Source organism: Eschrichtius robustus, chromosome 13 (genome assembly GCF_028021215.1).
Source record: "Eschrichtius robustus isolate mEscRob2 chromosome 13, mEscRob2.pri, whole genome shotgun sequence".
In the NCBI taxonomy this organism is placed as follows: domain Eukaryota; kingdom Metazoa; phylum Chordata; class Mammalia; order Artiodactyla; family Eschrichtiidae; genus Eschrichtius; species Eschrichtius robustus.
In genome coordinates this window covers 94,317,988-94,337,518 of record NC_090836.1, presented here as the reverse complement: position 1 = coordinate 94,337,518, position 19,531 = coordinate 94,317,988, and the positions used below count along the sequence as shown (strand labels likewise).

General features: G+C 51.5%; 1 protein-coding gene across 1 annotated transcript; it reads right to left on the bottom strand.

Moving 5' to 3' along the window:
- Positions 1-3,044: 3,044 nt before the first annotated feature.
- HMOX1 (heme oxygenase 1) lies at positions 3,045-10,210 on the bottom strand. Its single transcript, XM_068560872.1, has 5 exons — positions 10,081-10,210; positions 8,772-8,892; positions 6,077-6,568; positions 4,631-4,730; positions 3,045-3,575 (listed from the first exon to the last, which is right to left on the bottom strand). The coding sequence occupies exons 1-5, from the start codon at positions 10,101-10,103 to the stop codon at positions 3,445-3,447; spliced, it is 867 nt and encodes a 288-aa protein (XP_068416973.1). The 5' UTR covers positions 10,104-10,210; the 3' UTR covers positions 3,045-3,444.
- Between the last annotated feature and the right edge of the window lie 9,321 nt (positions 10,211-19,531).

Sequence of the window (19,531 nt, the reverse complement as noted above, 5' to 3'; positions counted from 1 at the left end):
CCGAGGGCCGGCGCGGGCGTGCGAGGGCTCTTCTGTGTACTCTTTAAGCCTTTTTCAAAGTCTCAGGAGGAAACGACCCCTTTCAGAGCCACAGGGCGGAAGAAGCTATAGGTCCCTGAGAAGGACGCCGTTGCCGGGTGTGAGCCTGCTTCCCCCTAGCGGCTGGAGGGGGCGCTGCCTGCCTGCGCTCCCAGCTCTCACCCTAAACAACGCTTCCAAAAGTCGGGGATTAATCAGAAAGAAGCCACCTCTGGTCTCGTTAACGCCTCTGGGACCAAACTCAAACTTGGGACTCGAGGGATGTTTTCTTAGACCCAATTGGTGATTTTTTTTTCTTTTTTTAGTTGTATAAGAATTTTCATTATTTGGCAATGCTTAAAATTTGTGAAAATTCATGACAAGATTCCCAGCCTAACTTGAAAAACGGGAAGATCTGGCAAAACTTGACGGATTCTCAAGCGGCAATAAGGACTGCATAATCTCCCCTCCCTTCTTTTCCATTCTCACTGGCAACATGAACTGTTTTTTCTGTTTATTATTTATTTGGTTGCGCTGGGTCTTAGTTGCGGCAGGCTGGCTCCTTTGCTGCAGCACGTGGGCTCCTTAGTTGTGGCATGCAAACTCAGTTGCTGCATACATGTGGGATCTAGTTCACTGACGAGGGATTTGAATCCGGGCCCCCTGCATTGGGAGCGCAGAGTCTTAACCACTGTGCCACCAGGAAGTCCCGCAACATGAACTATTGGAAAGGACTTTTTATTCCATAGGCTACACTGGCACATACTTACGGCGAGTGTTTAAAATATGAGTCTGTTTATAGGGTTTCAAAATTAGATCAAATGAATCTGAACCTTCAGGGAGGTCCCTCTGCATGGAGACATAGCTTTAACTCATTCTATTTAACAGTTCTTTAATTTTCCACCGTGTGAATAGAATACAAATTATTCAGCCATTTTCCTGTTAGTAGAATTTAAGATGTTTCTCTCTCCTCTCCCTCTCTTCCTTCGTCACTACAAACGGTATCAATGCCCTTGTCACAAAAAACTGGAAACAGGGCCCAGGGTGGGAAGAGCTAAGTCACTATTTTGAATGCCTACCCTTGGCATACATATCTCATGAACAGTGGCTCCTGGACCTCGTTGCACCTTGGAATCTCCCAGGAAGCTTTTTTTTTTTTTTTTTTTTTTTTTGGATTTTTTAATTTATTTTTGGCTGTGTTGGGTCTTCGTTTCTGTACGAGGGCTTTCTCTAGCTGCGGCAAGCGGGGGCCACTCTTCATCGCGGTGCGCGGGTCTCTCACTATCGCGGCCTCTCTTGTTGCCGAGCACAGGCTCCAGACGCGCAGGCTCAGTAGTTGTGGCTCACGGGCCTAGTTGCTCCGCGGCATGTGGGATCTTCCCGGACCAGGGCTCGAACCCGTGTCCCCTGCATTGGCAGGCAGATTCTCAACCACTGCGCCACCAGGGAAGCCCCCCAGGAAGCTTTTTTTAAAAAAATAAATTTATTTATTTTTGGCTGCGTTGGGTCTTCGTTGCTGTGCACGGGCTTTTCTCTAGTTGCAGCGAGCGGGGGCTACTCTTCGTTGCGGTGCGCGGGCTTCTCATTGCAGTGGCTTCTCTTGTTGCGGAGCACGGGCTCTAGGCGCACGGGCTTCAGTAGTTGTGGCTCACGGGCTCTAGAGCGCAGGCTCAGTAGTTGTGGCGCACGGACTTAGTTGCTCCACAGCATGTGGGATCTTCCCCGACCAGGGCTCAAACCCGTGTCCCCTGCATTGGCAGGCAGATTCTTAACCACTGCGCCGAAGCTTTCCATAAACAGCAATTCCGGAGTCCTGTCCCAGATCTCCAGAATCAGAACCTCTCCGGGTGGGGCCCAGGATACGCGGGTGTTCTGATGCCATCCACAGACTGGGGTTTGGAGGCCACTGGACCCTCCTACCAGCTGTAGGAGGCAGGTGTATTGTTAGTTTCAAGGAGACTTGAAGTGACTTAACCAAGGTTCCAGACTTGGTGACAAAGCCAGAACTAGGGAGAGGTCTCCTGGCTCCCAGTCCTCACGCACAAAGAAGTCGTATAAGGAAAAGCCTCGGACGCCCTGCTTTGCTAAATACACCTCCAGCCAAGGGCTTTCACTCTCCCAGATTGGAAGGCTGCACTTCTACCATTTCAGTGGCTTTCGGGGCTTCGGAGAGTGGAAAAGACTTGGGTTTAGAACTGGCCAGACCTGGTTAAAATCCTTCCTGACCCTCAGAGAGCGTTAACACTCCTCACAGCTTTTCTCTGAGGATCAAATGAGATGATATCATGGGTGAGATGATTTGTACAGCACGAGAGTCACTTAGCAAGAATCACAAACACTGATCTCCCTTGTTTCACAATAGTGTTGTACACTGTTGGCATTTTACATGCATCTCATTTGCTACTCAAAACAGATGAGCTGGGTCTCACTGTATTCATGTTAAAGGTGACAGAACTGAGCCCCAAAAAGGTTAATAACCCCAAAGGCAGAGCTACAAAATGGAGTGGCAGGGATTTGAACCAGGGCTCATACTCCAGTCCCTAGGATTCACTGTACAGAACACCAATTTTATCCCAGAATCTGCTCATTTCAGCCTAACAGGGAATCCCATCCTCAGTAAAGCTGAGTCTTGCATCAAAGCAGGGTTCACCACCAAGATCTGCCCACCGACTGCTTAAAGGTCACCACCCCCCCCCCATCCTCAGAACAGAGCACAACATCCCAAACCAGCTCCTGCCATCCCCACCTTCACCCCTTCTCCCCACCAGGCTTTCAAGAAACAAGTGAGGAAAAGTCAGCTCCCCAAAGGTAACAGAGCCCAAGAAAAACACTTCAAGTTACTATTAAGCCATGTAGTTTATTATTTCACATAAAAGTTGGCGACCAAGGCCACAGTGCTGTTAAACCCCTCCCTCCCACCCCAACCCTGTTATAAAAACAAAACAGAACACAACAAAATACCGCAGTTCAGGCCGAGTCAGGAACGAAAAGTGGCTCCAACAAAAACAAGACGGAAACACGAGACACAACATCTTTGCATATTTATACAAAAATTGCCATGGCCCAGGGGGCAGGCGGTCACAGCATGTCAACAAGGAGACCGGGGACCCCAGGGCATTTGGAGGTTCACGACAGCGGTCGCTTCTGGCTACATCTTTTGGGCTCTGCTGCAGGAACGGGGTGGGGAGGGTGCCCTCGGGGCTGGGCAGGACCCCTCGTCCCACTCTGAAGTTCAGGTCATTGGCTGGATGTGCTTTTGGTTGGGGGAGATGCCGCAGACTCCTTTCTTCCAGAGAGAGAGGGACGCAGGGAGACGGCAGGGGCCCCAACAGCTGCTCCCACTCCCCATGCCCAAGGGAAGGAAGTCGGCCAAGAGGCTGTCCCTCTCCAAAAAGAGTTCACGGCCAGGAGCCAGCATGCTTACATTCACATGGTATAAAGCCCCACGGCGACCGTTGCCACCAGAAAGCTGAACATGAGGACCCATCGCATGAGCGGCACCTGGGAGAGGATGCTGAGCCGGGGCTTCCCCCTGGACGCCTCCGTGGGAGCAGAGTCTGAAAGAGAAAGGGGACAGTGTCAACACCAGGAGAACAGAGATGGGCCCGTCTGACATCACAGAAAGACAAAGCAGAGGGGCCTCAGCAGGGTCTAGTACAGTCCCGCTCAATGCAAACCAGTAGCCCTCTGGCCACTGCTTACATACCTCCGAAAACAGGGAGCTTACTACTTCTCCAAGCTCTCCAGTCTTCCATTTTCGGCCACATTGTGAGGAAGGACCCTCCAGGGATACCCAGGGGACCACACTTTGAGAACTAGTGCGTTAGGGCCAAGTCCCCTCACCCCCACCAGGTAGCCAATCCCACCAGGACTGGCCACATTGCAACGTTCCTGGGCTCAATCCCGCCAACAGAGGGGTCGACGTGGGCCTAGCACACATGAGAAAGCCGCAGGGCAGGCGGGCGAGGGCGGCCCCAGGAGTGAAGGCCTGAGGTGACCCGCCAAGCAGGTGGCTGAGCCTCACGCCTCCCCTCCCCCAACTCCCAAAGCCACACTGCCACCCACAGGGGTGTCAGGGGACATCTGGTGGAGCACTTTGGTGCTTTTGGAAGTTTCCCAGATGTTCTCTCAGCACAGCCACCCCGTCGAGAGCTGTCTGAGAAGTGTGAGGGAGGGACTAACACGAGACACGACCCCGAGGTTACATGTCTTCCCTGCGTCCATGGCGGGGGAAGAGCTAGCAGCTGTCCTGGGCTCCCTGCCCCATGTCAGGGCGTCTCTGCGTGGGAGCCATTAAAAGGCCCCCAAAGGAACCTCAATTAAGAGGGGAGAGAGCTTTGCCACGACTTCTGAGGGTCCTTGGTGTGCACGTCTTCCTTTCGAGCCAGTGACCTAGAACCAGCCCAACCTCCCTGATTCTAGAACTGGGGAGACTGAGGCGTGGAGGGGTCACCCACGTGGCCGGAGTCACCCGCTGAAGGCTGGCCCCACGCCCTCTGCCCACGCCCGACTTCTCATTTAAAACACTGAAGAGACAGAAGAGTCAACAGGTGCTGGAGCCAGAGAGCTGCGCCATACGCCCTCCAAATTGCCGCCCCCTGGAAGCCCTCACCTTGCGCCCTGCTGCCAGCCCGCCCGCGAAGGTCTGGTGCCCGCGAGGGGCTCTGGTCCTTGGCGTCCTGAATCAGCAGCCCCTGCAACTCCTCAAACAGCTGCAAGACAAAAGACACACGTCTCTGTGAGAGGTGGGGACCGGCCAGCTGACGGGAGGTTTGAGGTTTGGCTGTGAAACATTAGGACATACCAAAATCACAGGAAAAGATACTGAGCATCCATGGACCTTTCACCCAGCTTAAGAGATAAGACGTCACAAGTCCATCTGACCCGCCTGCCTGCTCCTCCCCAAATGCTCCCCAGTAACAGCCATCCTGAATTCAGGGTTCACCGTGGCCACTCACGCCCTTATGCTGCATCCCTCTGCAACTCATGTCACGAGTGGTACCCCAGCATGCACTCAGTTCTCTTGGTGAGATTCGCCCCTGGTAAGTGTGCTCCACGGTATTCATTAGCCAGGGTTTACAGATGAGAAAACTGCAGCTCCCAGAGATTCAGTGCCTGGGGCCGAGGGTAACCCAGAGGTCAGGCAGCATGAGCCAGCCCTCCCATGGGGCTCTGGCTCCAAACCTCCCGTTCTTTCTACACCACCTCTCTGAAAGACGGATTTCCTTGGGGGACTGACCAGGTTTTGTGGGTGATGATGTTTTTTAGGGGAACGCAAGGGAGAGGGGGCATTGCTCCGTAAGGAGCGCTCGGACCAGGCTCTTCTGGGGGCCCAGGCTGGGAATAAAGAGGCAGGGAGAGCATAAGCTGGGAGCCCCAGTCCCCATGGGGCCTCCAGGTCGGGGGAGAGCGATGGGATTCTACAACATCCGGATTAGAAGAAACCTCACCCGCCCTGGGAACACACACCCACCCCCAGTGCTGCCCAAGAAGTCATCCTTCAAGGCAAGGCCTTGCTTGAAGCTCACCTTCCCCTAGATTTGAGGCACCTCTAGAAAGACGCATCCCGCCTCCCTGGCTGGGCTGAGAGGCCCAGAAGGCGGAGGCCACGTCTGCAGCACCCGTAACCCCTGCAGTGCCAACCGGGCTACACACAAATGCACAGGCAACTTGTATGTTGTCACAGAGGATTGTCACAGAGTGCCCCAATGGCGACGCTCACACCCCACAATAACCCTAGCTAATATTAGACAGCTGATGCCATGATGCCATGCCAGGCCGTGCTCTTAGGACCTGACTGATTTAAATTCACTTAAACCTCACAACTCTTACGAGGTAATGTCATTTCCCCATTTTACAGGTGAGGAAATTGAAGTACAAAGCGATTAAGGGATTTGCCCAACATCACCCAGCCAGTAAGTGGCAGAACTGGAACCCTGGCCCCCGAGCCCCTGCCCCTAACCGTGACCCTCGGCCCCCGCTCCCCTGCTCCGCGTGAAATGTCCCTAGAGGAGAAGCTGGGGGACACGGCGGCCACGCAGGGCGGCCAGACCCTCACCTGGATGTTGAGCAGGAAGGCAGTCTTGGCCTCATCGAGGACCCTCTTCCTGACCTCGGGGGTCATCTCCAGAGTGTTCATACGGGAGCGGTACAGCTGCTTGAACTTGGTGGCACTGCCGACGTTGGGGAAAGTGAAGAAGGCCACGCCCTCTCCGGAGCTGGGCAGGTCCAGGGCCTTCTGAGCGATCTTCTTGAGGACCTGGCCCCCAGACAGGTCACCCAGGTAGCGGGTGTAGGTGTGGGCCACCAACAGCTCGGGCTCGGCGCGCCCCACCTCTTGGAGTCGCTGCACGTAGCGCCTGGTGGCCTGCGTGTAGGGGATGGCCTCCTGCCAGCGGGACCCGTACCAGAAGGCCATGTCCTGCTCGAGGGCCCCCCTTCGGTGCAGCTCTTCCGGGAAGTAGAGGGGAGCGTAGACCGCGTTCTCCTTGTTGTGTTCGATCTCCTCCTCCAGGGCCACATAGATGTGGTACAGAGATGCCATTATCAGCTGAAACCAGAGCGAGCAGGTCGGTATAAGAACTCCCCATTCAGCGCCTTCGCACTACCGCCTTCAGAGGGACCCTCGTCACCTCCCCGGGCCGGGCCCCCACCTCCTGCCGGCCCCTCCGATCCCCTCCAAACAGCAGCCAGAGGGAGTGTCACGAGAGAGAAATTCGATCATGCGCTGTCTGGGCCTAAAACCCTTTTATCACACTGGATAAAAGACGCAGCCTCACTTCATCCTTGGAAAAATCCAACAAAGGCATAGCTATGCCCATTTTACAGAAAAGAAAACTAAGGCTCAGAGAGAGTATGCGACATGGAGGTCACACAGCTAGTAAGAAATGGAAATGGAGCCACACCCAGGCATGGCTAGGGGGGGCCATCCTGGCTCTGGAAAACGTATATGAATGGAAGCACTTATAGGAGATGCCAGGCACCTCCGGCCTTTGACCTCTGGGTGACCATTTACAGGGCATGGTTCTCCTCCCCAAAGGACCCCTCTGGAAGCTGAGCTGGGGGACAGGGCCAGTACTCCTTGGTTCAGGGAACTCCCGTTACACATTAATTCTCTAGTTTGAGTTTGAAGGAGGACAAAGGTTAAATGTTCTGGTTGAGGTTTCCAGATGATTTCTGAGCCATAAACGTTCACGGCAGCGTCATTTCTCACCGGGGCAGAAAGCCAGGCAGCCTGGTACAGAACAGCCTGGGCTTTCGACTATGACCGACCTGGTTCTAACTCGGCTCAGCCAGTCCTCAGCTGTGTGACCATGGATAAGCCACTCGCCCTCTCTGGGCGATGTGAGGTCTGAGTGGCTCTGCACAAGTCAAGCCTCAGTTCCCTTCCTTGCAAAGAGGGATAATCCAACCACACAGTAATGGGGCTGGTGTGCAGGTCCAGGAGGATGACACAGGTAAAGCACTAGGTGCAGCCTGGCACTTAGCACATGCGTCAAAAGCCATGGTGATAAAAAATGCTACCTCCATCACCATAATCCGAGCGAGCACTGGGTCCTCTCGTGGCTCTTTGTGCTGCCTTTGAACTCGGTGGCTGAGAAGAAAGACCCAAAGTCTACAGTGGCTGGGGATGGGATACTCTAGCAGCCAGGTCCCCACTGCCTCTGCCCCAGCCTCATTTCAGCACCTGTATGTCAGCTTTTTTCTGGGGGGAAGGGGGGAGAACGAGGGAGCAAGGGATAGCCCAGGGCCCCAACCTCTTAGAGCTGCACCTTAAATTTCCCTTCACTGAAGCACCTCTCATGTTGGAAGTGGGAGAGGCTCCCGAAAGCAAAAGGCAGGGGTGTCAGGAGTGGAGGGCTACAGCTCCCCAGCCCCACAGCTCAACCCGAACGAGCCTTTCCTCACACCCAGCACCTGCTTGGTTCTTTGCCACACGCTTTCCTTCTATTTGTATGAATTTCACAGTTGTACTGGGAAATAGCAAAACCTGTGCCTCACGTACAACGGGCACTAAAGAAAACCCTGCAGGGAATTCCCTGGCAATCCAGCGGTTAGGACTCTGCGTTTCCACTGCAGGGGGCACTGGTTCGATCCCTGGTCAGGGAACTAAGATCCCGCATGCCATGCAGCACAGACAAAAAAAAAAAAAAAAAAGAAAACCCTGCTGTTGAAAAATATCATTTCATGAATGAGAAAAAGGTACCTTAGGGATGATAGATGAGGTGTCCATAGTCTTACTATTAGGAAATGGATGCGCTTAGGCTCGAACCCACGTCCCCCCTTGCCTTCAGAGGCAGATGAGAACTAGGTCAGAAGCATAAGCTCCGAAATAAAACCAGCCTTGGTTCCATTTTGGCCTTTCCCATTTACCTACTGGCTGTGTGACCTTCTGGTAATTACTTAAGCTCTCTGAGCCTTCCCTTCCTCATCTTCCTTATTAAGACTGAGGCACTAATTAGAAATTAAGTAAAATGCCAAGCAGAGCCTAGGTGGTCAGCTGATGGTCGTACTGCCCCAGCCCCTCCACACCACCACATAGCAGGCTGTGAATCTGCTGTGTGACTTTGGGTAAGTCACCTCCCCTCTCTGAACCTCAATGTCACGATCTGTAAAAAGATTCCCTTGAACATGCCCATCTGGCCCCTCAGCATCCCTGGTCCCCATCCCCACTTAAACCACTGCCCTGAGCCTTGGGAGCACCCACACCCAACAATACCCTCTGCCAGGGCTGGTACCACCAGGCCACATACCTTAAAACCTTCTCGGGTCACCTCGCCCTTCTGAAAGTTCTTCATGAACTCGGCGTTCTCTGCCAGGGTGTGCACCTCCTTGGTGGCCTCCTTCAGGGCCTCTGACAAATCCTGGGGCATGCTACAGAGAAAGGGAGGGAGGTGAACAAGGGGGTGGCTCTGAGCAGAGTTCTTCCCAACGTTGAGCTTCTGAGGGTACCCCCGCCTGTCGGCAAGACTTAAAGAGATTCCAGCTTTTATCAGGTTTCTCTGCAGAAATCCAGCCTCCCACCTAATAGAACAGCCATGTTCCCAACTGCCTTAACATGCAGCCCCATCCACGTTTTCCAGTCATTAAGATACTATGTAACACGGTCCCCCCCCCACCAAACCAAGAGGGAAGTCGTGGTACCAGTTATTCTCAATGGAGGAGAGACGGGAGCAACACAACCCAGGGAGAAGCAGCGGTGGGCAGGACGCACATTCACATTCAACTTTGTAAGCGCTCTGATTGGCTTTTAGGCTCAAGATTTAATTCATTAACTTTGTTGAGCTCAAATACAAATCTCATGACCCCTTATATAATACTTCGCTCATCACAGAAGTGTTTGAGTGAAAAAGGCTACGTAAACTCAGCTTTACTCAAAGAAAAAGTCCCTTTCGTAGAGTATTTCTGCCGTATGTCTGTATCCGCCTCCCAGAAAAGGGTCATTTCTCCTTTCTCTCCCACACCTCTTCCAGAAACATCATCCCTTCTTCTGTACGTGCTGATCAAATTCTTGGGAGAAGGGAAGGAGCCAGACTTGGAGGCGGACAGACCAAGGTTGACATCTCAGCTAGCCAGGGAACCTTGGCCTTGCTGCCTCCCCCAGCTGTGCCATCCTCATCGCTAAACGCGGACACAGTAGCCACAGCGATGTCCTGCTCCCGCGTTCAACAGGTAGTGAGAGGTGGATGCGGCAAAGAGGCGGCTCGAGTAAGAAAAGCAGGCACTCTCACCCAGCCTCGGACAGCCCCCAGGATCTCGGATTCAGCACACACCCACCTCCAAGCACACACAAGTCCAAAGCCAAAAACAAAGTTGGAGCCCACGGCAACACTCCCATCGGGTCACCCACCCGGAGCCAGGGAGCCAGACATGTAAATCATCTTTCATCCCTCCAACTACCCCACCGGGCAGGACTGGAACCCCGCTCCTCATTATACCAAAGCCCAGCAGACCGGCCGCCCAGCGAGGTCGCTTCCTGCTTCCCGTCTGAGTCTCGGCAGCTCGGCGAGAGGGCAGGGGCTGCCCCTCCCGGTAGAGGCCGGTCCCTCGCCCCGCGCTTGCCTGTCGGGCTGCGGGCGCTCCATCCTGCGGCGGCGCTGGTGCGGGATCCGGTGCTGGCTCCGACGGCTCGGGACGGGCTCCAGGAGGCGGGAGGGCGACTGTGCAGAACCCGGACCGCGCCGTCTATTTATCCCCGGGGCGGGTCACGTGGCCGCCGCCAGACAGCCGACCCACACTTACTGGCCCGACATTGCAACACCCGCGGAGGCCCGCGCCCCACCCGCCCCTGGCCTGCGGGGGTGGAGGAGGAGCGGTCATATGACCCTTGGAAAACAAAGCTATTTAAAACAGGACGTGAAAAGAAAAAAAAAACAAAAAACCAACAACTGCTGGAAATCTGAGCAGCTGTGTGATCTTGCCACTTCCAGAGCCTCCCACCCAGTGATGGGACTTGAACGCTCCAGGGATCTGAATGGTTCCAGAGAGCTGGGAGGCAGCGCTTCTCAGAGCAGGAGGTGGGGGGGGGGGGCAACGTCAGGGACTCACCGACCCCAGACCCTGCCTGCAGTTCCCCCCTTCCCCCTCCCCAGCCTGCTCCCTAAATATCACCTCCTCCCGGGTCCCTCAGCTGGCAGCCTGCCTCCTCATACTCCCTTTAAATGTCCATTTAGGGCCTTTTTTTTTTTTTCTTGAGAACCTACTAAGTGCTAGAGACTGCACTGTGTTCATGGTTCATCCCTACAGTTACCCTGTGGGGTAGATCACTACCATTTTACAGACAGCGAAACTGAGGCTGGGGAATGAAGTGGCATGCCCAAGGTCACACATAAAGCAGGAAGACGGGACCCAAGCCCCAGGGTGAGTCCAGGTCGCTGCCTGCCTCCTCCAGGCCTTCTTAGCACTTGGTACCCAACTGGACCCAACGCTGGTCATCCAGACCACCTCCCTGCTTACCTGCGTAGGGCGCTCTTCCAGGACTCATCAGGTCGGATTCATCTCATCCTCAGTGCCCGCACCAGGCCTGGAACAGAGCTGGCCCTCTGATCAACTATAGTATTAATTATGCAGGAGACTGATCCCTTAAGACCGGGGATAAGTAGGTCACTGGGTGAGCCCAGATGACAAAACAAACAGCGAGGATGATTCCTAAAGCCCCTTCGCAATGCTGCAATACTGGATTCTAGATTAAACAAAACAAAACAAACAAAAAAGGTAATTTTGGCTCCTTATAAGGATGTTGTTTGTAAACAGGGTAGCAAGTGCCCCACTTCTGAAGGAATGTGAGTACAGGCTTGAGGACCGCCCGTCAAGCACAGATTCCCCGACTGGGGGACTACGGTGGCTGAGGCATTCCTTCCCAGCTGTAACCCTATAGGAGTCTCCAGTGTTTGGAGACAGTCTGGAAGAACCAGGCGGGTACGGGAGGTCAGTGTGTCCATCCAGTCCAAGGTCAGAGCTCTGGCCCACGATCCACACTCTTCCAGGGTCACTGACCTGAATTTCAGGCACCAGATCAATCCAGCGACCTGGGGGTTGCTGAGCCTCCTAGATAGAAGGGCTATATGCCAAGGAGTTCAGCTCTTGGTATAAATTATATACCCACCTTCTGCTTCAATGAACAGTGAGAGCACTGCTAACAGCTAATATTCACGGAGCACTTACTGTGTGCCAGACGCTACACTGAACACGTATTAACTGATTAAATCCTCATAATAACTCCGTAAGTTTGGTACTGTTATTGTCTCCATTTTACAAATGAGGAAGCTGAGGCAGAGAGGTTAAGGGTTTGAACCCAAGCAGTCTGGCACCAAGATTTCAAAATTTAAGGTGCAGTGTCATTTCCCAGAATAACAGCGGAGGGGAAGACGACCCGAAGGAACATGGTTATCCCACTACAGCCCAGAAGTCATCTCCAAGGTTGTCCTTGAAAGGCTCATTCTACAAAGGGTGGCATTTACTGGTTCACAAGATTCACAGAGGTCAGACCTAGAACCGGAGCTGCTAAAAGATTTCGAAAAAGAGTTGCCAAGAACTTTCTAGAAAGAACGACTATTAGAAACAGATGTCCCCATTAGAATGTAAGCTCCAGGAGGGCAGGGGCTTTGCTTTGTTTTGTGAAATCTCCAGAGACTGGAACCATGCCTGGCAAGTAGCAGACAACATTGAATGAATGAATGAATGAATAAATAGTTGCCACAAGATCTCTTTCTGGTAAACATGATAACATTGCTAGGCTGCCAGAAAGGGTTGGAATCAAGCTACAATTACAAATTGCGATCTGAGCCAAACTTTATTGAACACTTACTATGTGCAGAGCCTTTATGTGCAAGATTGCATTTAATCCTGGCAACAGCTCTGTCATTTTCATCTGCGTTTTGTCCATGTAAATATTAAGGCACAGAGAGATTAAGTAGTTTTCCCAAGTCACACAGCTAGTGATAACAGAGCCAGGATTCAAACCATGGCACTTTGAAGCCACACAGCCCATAATCCTGACCCCCACACCACATGCCTTCTTACAGGGGGGCTAGTCTGTCCTCTAGGAGTTTAGAGGATAAGAGTGTGAAGGTCTGGATGCTTCCCATCAGCCTGTCCATTCAGAAACCCCAGAAGGTAAAGCTCGTGTGATCTGACGTCTTCGTACTTAACGTGGGGGAGCAGAGGGCCCAAGAGGGGAGTGACTTCCCCAGGCTGTGCCCCATAGGACACAGAGCCTTCAGTGACCCAGAGTTCCTGGCTCCAGTCCAGGTTTGCTACTCATTCCAGCTTCTTCCCTGGGAGCCCCTGACTTGGTAAGAAGAGACCACCCCTCCGTCCCAGACAACCCCAGGGCAAAGGAGGCCGGGTCAGAGTTGATCTAGTGTCTCGTCTGTCCCAGTGTTGAGCTTGCGGCCCTTCTCCATGCTGATTCAGCTTCCTGACTTCCCCCCCCCCCCACCTTCCCTGTCCTCAAGCAACTGGAATGATTTGAATAGTATTCTTTCTCCTCCTGTGGCAGGCTGATGTCCACATCCTAATCCCCAGAACCTCTGCATATGTTACTTTACATGGCAAAACGGTTTTTGCAGATGGGATTAAATTAAGGATCTTAAAATGGAGAGATTATCCTATATTATCCTCATGGGCCTAATGTGATCAGAAAAGTCCGTATAAGAGGGAGGCTGGAGGGTTACAGTTACGGAAGGTGATGTGATAAGGGAAGCAGGACACAGAGAGATTGGAAGATGCTGTGCTGCTAACTTTGAAGATGGAGTTAGGGGCCACGAGCCAAGGAAAGCAGGCACCCTCCAAAAGCTAGAAAAGGCGAGGAAGTAGATTCTCCTCTAGAACTCCAGAAGGAATGCAGCCCTGCCCACCCATTTCAAGACTTCTGACCTCCGGAACTCCAGAGAATAAATCTGTGTTGTTTCAAACCACTGTGTTTCTGGTATCTGCCATGACAGCTTTGGGAAGCAGGACAGGGACGGATAGAGAGACCCTTCCTGCCATTTCCCAGCGTTACAGCTTTATTGCATCAGAGAACCCACCACCCTCTCTCTGGGATTTCCTTTCAGAGTCAAATGCTTGAGCGGCTGAAACGGGCCAGTTTTGTATGTGTGCTGGAGGTACGAAGCTGAAGAGGCTAGAAGCCCACCTTGACAGAATGTGGGTGCTCAGGGTCCTAATGAAGTCTGGGCCTGGGGAAATGATCCAGAAAGGGGGCAGGGGGCACCAGAGACAAATGTGAGTGGAAATCGGAAAGAAACACTGGGGTCTGCTCTGAGCCAAGCATTCTCCCAAGCATGGTCACGTTTCATCCTCCTCAAACCCAGGAGGTGGGCGTTTATCTGTGGTGGGCAGAATCATGGTCCCACGAAGATGTCCTTGCCTAATCCCTGCAACCTGTGAATATGTTCTATTACCATCGAAGAGGGTCATACTTTGCAGATGTAATTAAGGTTACAGACCTCAAAGTAGGGAGATCACCCTCGAGTCTCTGGGTGGGCCCAGTCTAGTCACAGGAGCCCTTAAAAGTAGAGAACTTTCCCAGGCTGGAGGCAGAAGAGACCTGGCAGGAGAAGTCAGAGAGACATGAAGTGTGAGAAGGACTCAGCGATCGTAATGCTAAATCAGAGTCAGGTCAGGGTGGGCCATACAGGCTGGGAGATGTCGGGGGGTGGGACGTTGTTTTGGGGCCGCAGGGAAAAGGCACAGCCGAGGCCCCAGGTGGCACAGACCCGGCAGGAACAGGCAGCAGCATGGAGGCCAGTGTGGCTGCAGCAGAGAGCGGGAGGGGACAGGGCAGAAGATGGGAGCAGAAGAGATGTGAACAGAGCCTGTAGGGCCTGCAGGCCGTTGCAAGGATCTTCTGCGAGTAGGGGAGACTGCAGGGCTTGGAGGGGAGGAGTGCTGGGGTCTCACTTGGGGTTTCCTGGGATCAATCACTGGTTGCTATGGGTGACACAGGACATGGGCAGAAGGCTACCTACTGCACAAATCCAGGGAGGGATGATGGTGGCTTGGAAAGGACGGGGAGAGAAGTGGCCTAGGACATTGATATTTTAAAGGCAGCGCTACCAAGAATGTCCGAAGAACAGGAAATGGGATGTGAGAAAGCGGAGCAGTCAAGGGTAACTCCAAAGATTTTGGTTCAGCCAAGTGGGAGGATGGAATTGTCAGTTTACTGCAGTGGGGGAACCTCAGCAGCTCAGTCTTGGACAAATCCATTTTGAGATGTATGGGACAGGGCTTTGCCAACGCTGTGCAAACACTTGAGTGGGAAGCTTCTACCCTTTTCTAGAAGTTTCACTTCCTCCTGCCAGCTGTGAAAGCTGCCCTTTCCCCAAGCACCCCGTTGGAGGCTGAGGAAGCAGCTGGTGACTCAGCAAAATCTGCCTTTCCTGTCTCCGCCAGTCCCCCCTCCCAACCGTGACACAGCAGAAACGCAGCGGCGCGAGGGGAACGCGGAAACGGAGACTCAGCATTCCGAAGGCGCCGCCCGCACGCCTGCCTGGAAAACAGAAGTGGTTTGGGCTGCAGGGAGGGGCCAGGGCTGCAGGTCCCGAGGTTCCAAAGTGAAAAACAGAGGCGAGGCCCCCGCTGAGGCTGGGGGAACACGGGGTTGGGGGGTGGGCGGCCTCTAGCTTCGGCTGGACCGGTGTTCCAGGCGGATCGGTGGACCCCCGCCTGGGTGTCCTCAAGCAGGGGGCATCCCAGGTAAACAGGGTCACTCAGGGTGTCCTGACCGCACCCATGCCCCACACAGACCTTGACCCAGCGGGGGTGGGGTGGGGGGGTGGCATGGGGAGCGCAGCGGTGATGTGCAGCCGCAATGGAGCACAGCCTTCCTCTCCGCAAGGCTGACGAGCCCAAGCCCTGAAGACCATCCTCAGTCTGGACTGCAAAACACTGAATCTTTCAGGGTTGTGAGAGACCTCATAAAGAAGGTTGAAACCCCACCAGGAGAATGGGAGAAAAACGTTTGCTCCACGTGTAACAGACAAAAGATGAACATTCCTAATAAAAGAGCTCCCCATATTATATATGTACAACTGAATCACTTTGTCCACTTGAAACTAACACAACGTTGTAAATTAACTGTACCTTAATACAAATAAAAATAAAGTAAAAAAGAGAAAGAGGAAAAAGAAAAAGAGCTCTCCAAAGCAGTAAGACGGTCACGAGGAAATGTTAGCATTTAACAGGGGTTGCTTATCATGACCTTCCTGGGAGGGCTGGGTGCCCTCACCCACAAAAAAGCAGGAGAAGAGGGGGGGCCCTGGCCCTGATGGAACACCTTTTCATTCCTTATCTCCTCTACTCCTTCTCCTGCCCCTGATTTTGCTGATAAGGCAACTGAAGTGCTGGCACCACTCCTCTGGTCAACATGCATGGCTAGCTCCACATGGCCCTTGGGATAAAGTGCAAACTCTTTAGCCTGGCACTCCCAGCCCTCGGCCTCGGCCACGTCTCCAGTGGGAGGGATCTCACCCTTCTTGCTCCCTCACACCCTGTGTGCCATTATCAGGAATACCTACCTCCCCCTGAGCTACCGAGGCTCCCAAGCCTCTGGTCCCTCTTGTCTAGAATGCTCTCTCCTGTCCCTTTGCTGGGCTGGTCACCTTTCAAGACTCAGCCCAGAAACAGATTATAGGCCTCCATGAAATAGCTAAACCTATAAAACATATAGAATAAATCATAAAGGAAAATCTTACTGACCTTAGATTTGGCAAAGATTTCTCAAATACAACCAAAAAAACCAAAAAAAAAGCACAAAATATTAAAGAAAAAAACAACCAATGGGACTTCATAAAAAGTTAAGACTTTTGCTCCTTCAAAGACACTGTGACCAAGAAAAGAGGTGTCAGAGACTAGAAGAAAATATTTGCAAAAATATATCCAGGGCTTCCCTGGTGGCGCAGTGGTTGAGAATCTGCCTGCCAATGCAGGGGATACGGGTTCGAGCCCCGGTCTGGGAAGATCCCACATGCCGCGGAGCAACTAGGCCCGTGAGCCACAACTGCTGAGCCTGCGCGTCTGGAGCCTGTGCTCCGCAACAAGAGAGGCCGCGATAGTGAGAGGCCTGCGCACCGCGATGAGTGGCCCCCGCTTGCCACAACTGGAGAAAGCCCCTCACACAGAAACGAAGACCCAACACAGCCAAAAATAAATAATAAATAAAGGAGTTCCTTTAAAAAAAAAAAAAAAAAAAATATATATATATATATATATCCAACAAAGGACTTGTCTGTAGAATATGTAAAGAACCGATATGATTCAATAATAAGAAGGCAGATAAGTGAATTTTTAAAAACAGGTAAAAAGTCTGAACAGACAATTTACCAGAGAAGATGTGTGAATGCTAACTAAGCACATGAAAAGATACTCAAGTTCATAGGTTGTTAGGGAAATGCAAATTAAAACTGGTATGAGACATCACTACACACCTATCCTAATGGCTAAAATTAAAGGCTGGTTCTTCCTGCTGTTGAGAATGCAGAGCAAGGAGAACACTCATTTACTGCTGGTGGGAACATAAAACGGTACTTGCAGGAGGCCAGAATGTGACACCCCCCCAAAATACCACTTTGGTATAAGGGTTATTTTGAGCTGAAGACAACTGAGAAACAGCAAATGCCAGGAAACCATTCTCCGCTTTCCCCCTTACTTGCTTCAAAGCAGGTTTAGACAACTCCAGACTCTTAGCCCAGGGATGGCACTCAGAGGAATCGGCATAACAAACCTTACCAAATTAACCCTTATCTTCCATTAGTTTCCCCCATATATTTACCCTCCCTCAGCTTGCTGCCCGCCAAAGCCTAAACTCTTTTTCCTTTTTCTTGTCACCTGTCTACACATTTATTCTGTTAAGATGCTACATAAGCCCCAGTTCTAACCACTCTTTTGAGTTACTCAGCACTGTGTTCCTCCCATGTGGATGTACGCTGTGTGTGTTAATACACTCTGCTTCTCTCTTATTAATTTATCTTTTTAAAAAATAATTAATTAATTAATTTGGTTGCACCGGGTCTTACTTGCGGCTCACTGGCTCCTTAGTTGCAGCACGTGACTCCTTAGTTGTAGCAGGCGAACTCTTAGTTGTGGCATGCATGCGGGATCTAGCTCCCTGACCAAGGATCGAACCCGGGCCCCCTGCATTGGGAGCTCGGAGTCTTAACCACTGCGCCACCAGGGAAGTCCCTAATTTATCTTTCATCGGCTTAATTTCCAGGGCCCCCAGCTGGGAACCTAGGAGGGTAGAGGAAAAAGGTTTTTTCCTCCCCTACAGTACAACCGCTTTGGAAAACAGTCTGGCAATTTCTTAAGAGGCTAAACATAACACCTACCGTACAACCCAGTGATTCCACTCCTAGGTACATATTTACCTACAAGAAATGAAAGCATATGTTCACACTTGTGCACGAATGATCACAGTGGCTTTCTTTGCAAAAGTCCCAAACTGGAAACAACCCATCAACAGGTGAATGGATAAACAAATTGTGGTATGGACATACTCTGGATACTCAGCAATGAAATGGAATGAACCATTGACCCACACAACATGAATGAGCCTCAAAATGATTATGCTGAGTGAAAGAAGCCAGGCCCCCCCCCAAAGAGTACTTACTGTATAATTCCATTTATATACATTATATATGAAATGTATATAGAAATATATAAAATTTCAGGAAATACAAACTAATATAATCAGATCAGTGGTTATCTCATTGGAGGGGGGGATTACGAAGGACCATGAGGAAACTTTTGGGAATGATGAATAAGTTCATTATCTTGATTGTGGAGATGGTTTCATGGTATACATATGTCAAAATTCATCAGTTTGCATACTTTAAATATGTAGAGTTTACTGAATGTCAGTTACATCTCAATAAAGCTGTAAAACAAACCAACTCAGCCCAGATTTTGCTGATGTTCTTCCCTTCGCCTTATGGGGTCCCCCCACTGAGGTCCCTGTGTCCCAGTTGCCCCCATCCTGACCGTGAGCTCCTTGAAGACAGTAAGGATCGTGTCACTTCTATGCCCAGAGCCTGGCACAAGGCAAGAAGTCACTATGTATTAAATGAAAGAAGCTAAGCAGGGTTAAATCTGCCGATGGTCACACAGCTCACCTAGGACTTGAGGCCAGGTGTGTCTGGCTCTAAAGCATGCTTAAGTTCTACAACACTGAGCTGGGCCTAAGGCAGTGAGGGATGGAGAAGGACCAGCACCTTTCTCGCACACTGCCTGGCCTCCATTAGCACAGATCCAGGGGCTGAAGACCTATGGCGAGACCAGGCAGCAGGCCAGTGTTTGGGAGCTTAGACGGCTGGAGAGCTTGGCCGATATGGAGCCTGACTATGGCTCCAAGACCTGGTTGGACCTGGTTCAATCTGATCACAGCACTTGTAGGTAGTGTAGACTGGTCAAAACAATGAACCCTAAGCAAAAGGACTGCCGTCAAATCTGGGATTCATGACTTACCTCGTGTGTACACTTCAACCCCGCTAAGCTTTTGTTTCCTTGTCTGACAAAACGAGGAGTCGTAACAGTATCAACTCAAGGGGATGTGGTGAGGATTAAATCAGTTTAATATCTGTAGGAATCTCAGAGCCGGGCCTGGCACCGGAAGCCTGTAATGAGTGTTAGCTGTTGTTTGGTCAGAAAGTGGCATCCAGTTCCCCTTTCAGGATCCCCCAGAGCCTTCTTCCTATCTAGAAGTCTCTGGATGGTTCTGAGTAGGGTGGGGTCACTAACATCTGACAAACCTTGCTCTCAGTTGGGAGTTTTGAATATCAGATTCCTCATCTTTATTTTTTTCTCAAAAAGTAATCTTTGAAATAATTCCAAATATGCAGAAGTTGCAGGAGTAATACAGAGGATTCCTGTATGTTTTCACCTAGATTCACCTGTTGTTAGGTTAGCATTTGGTCACATTTGTTTTATCATTCATCCTCTCTCTTGATTTTATATATATACATATTCTTTCTGATATAATATATATTTATTTATTTTTTAATTAAAAATTTTTTAA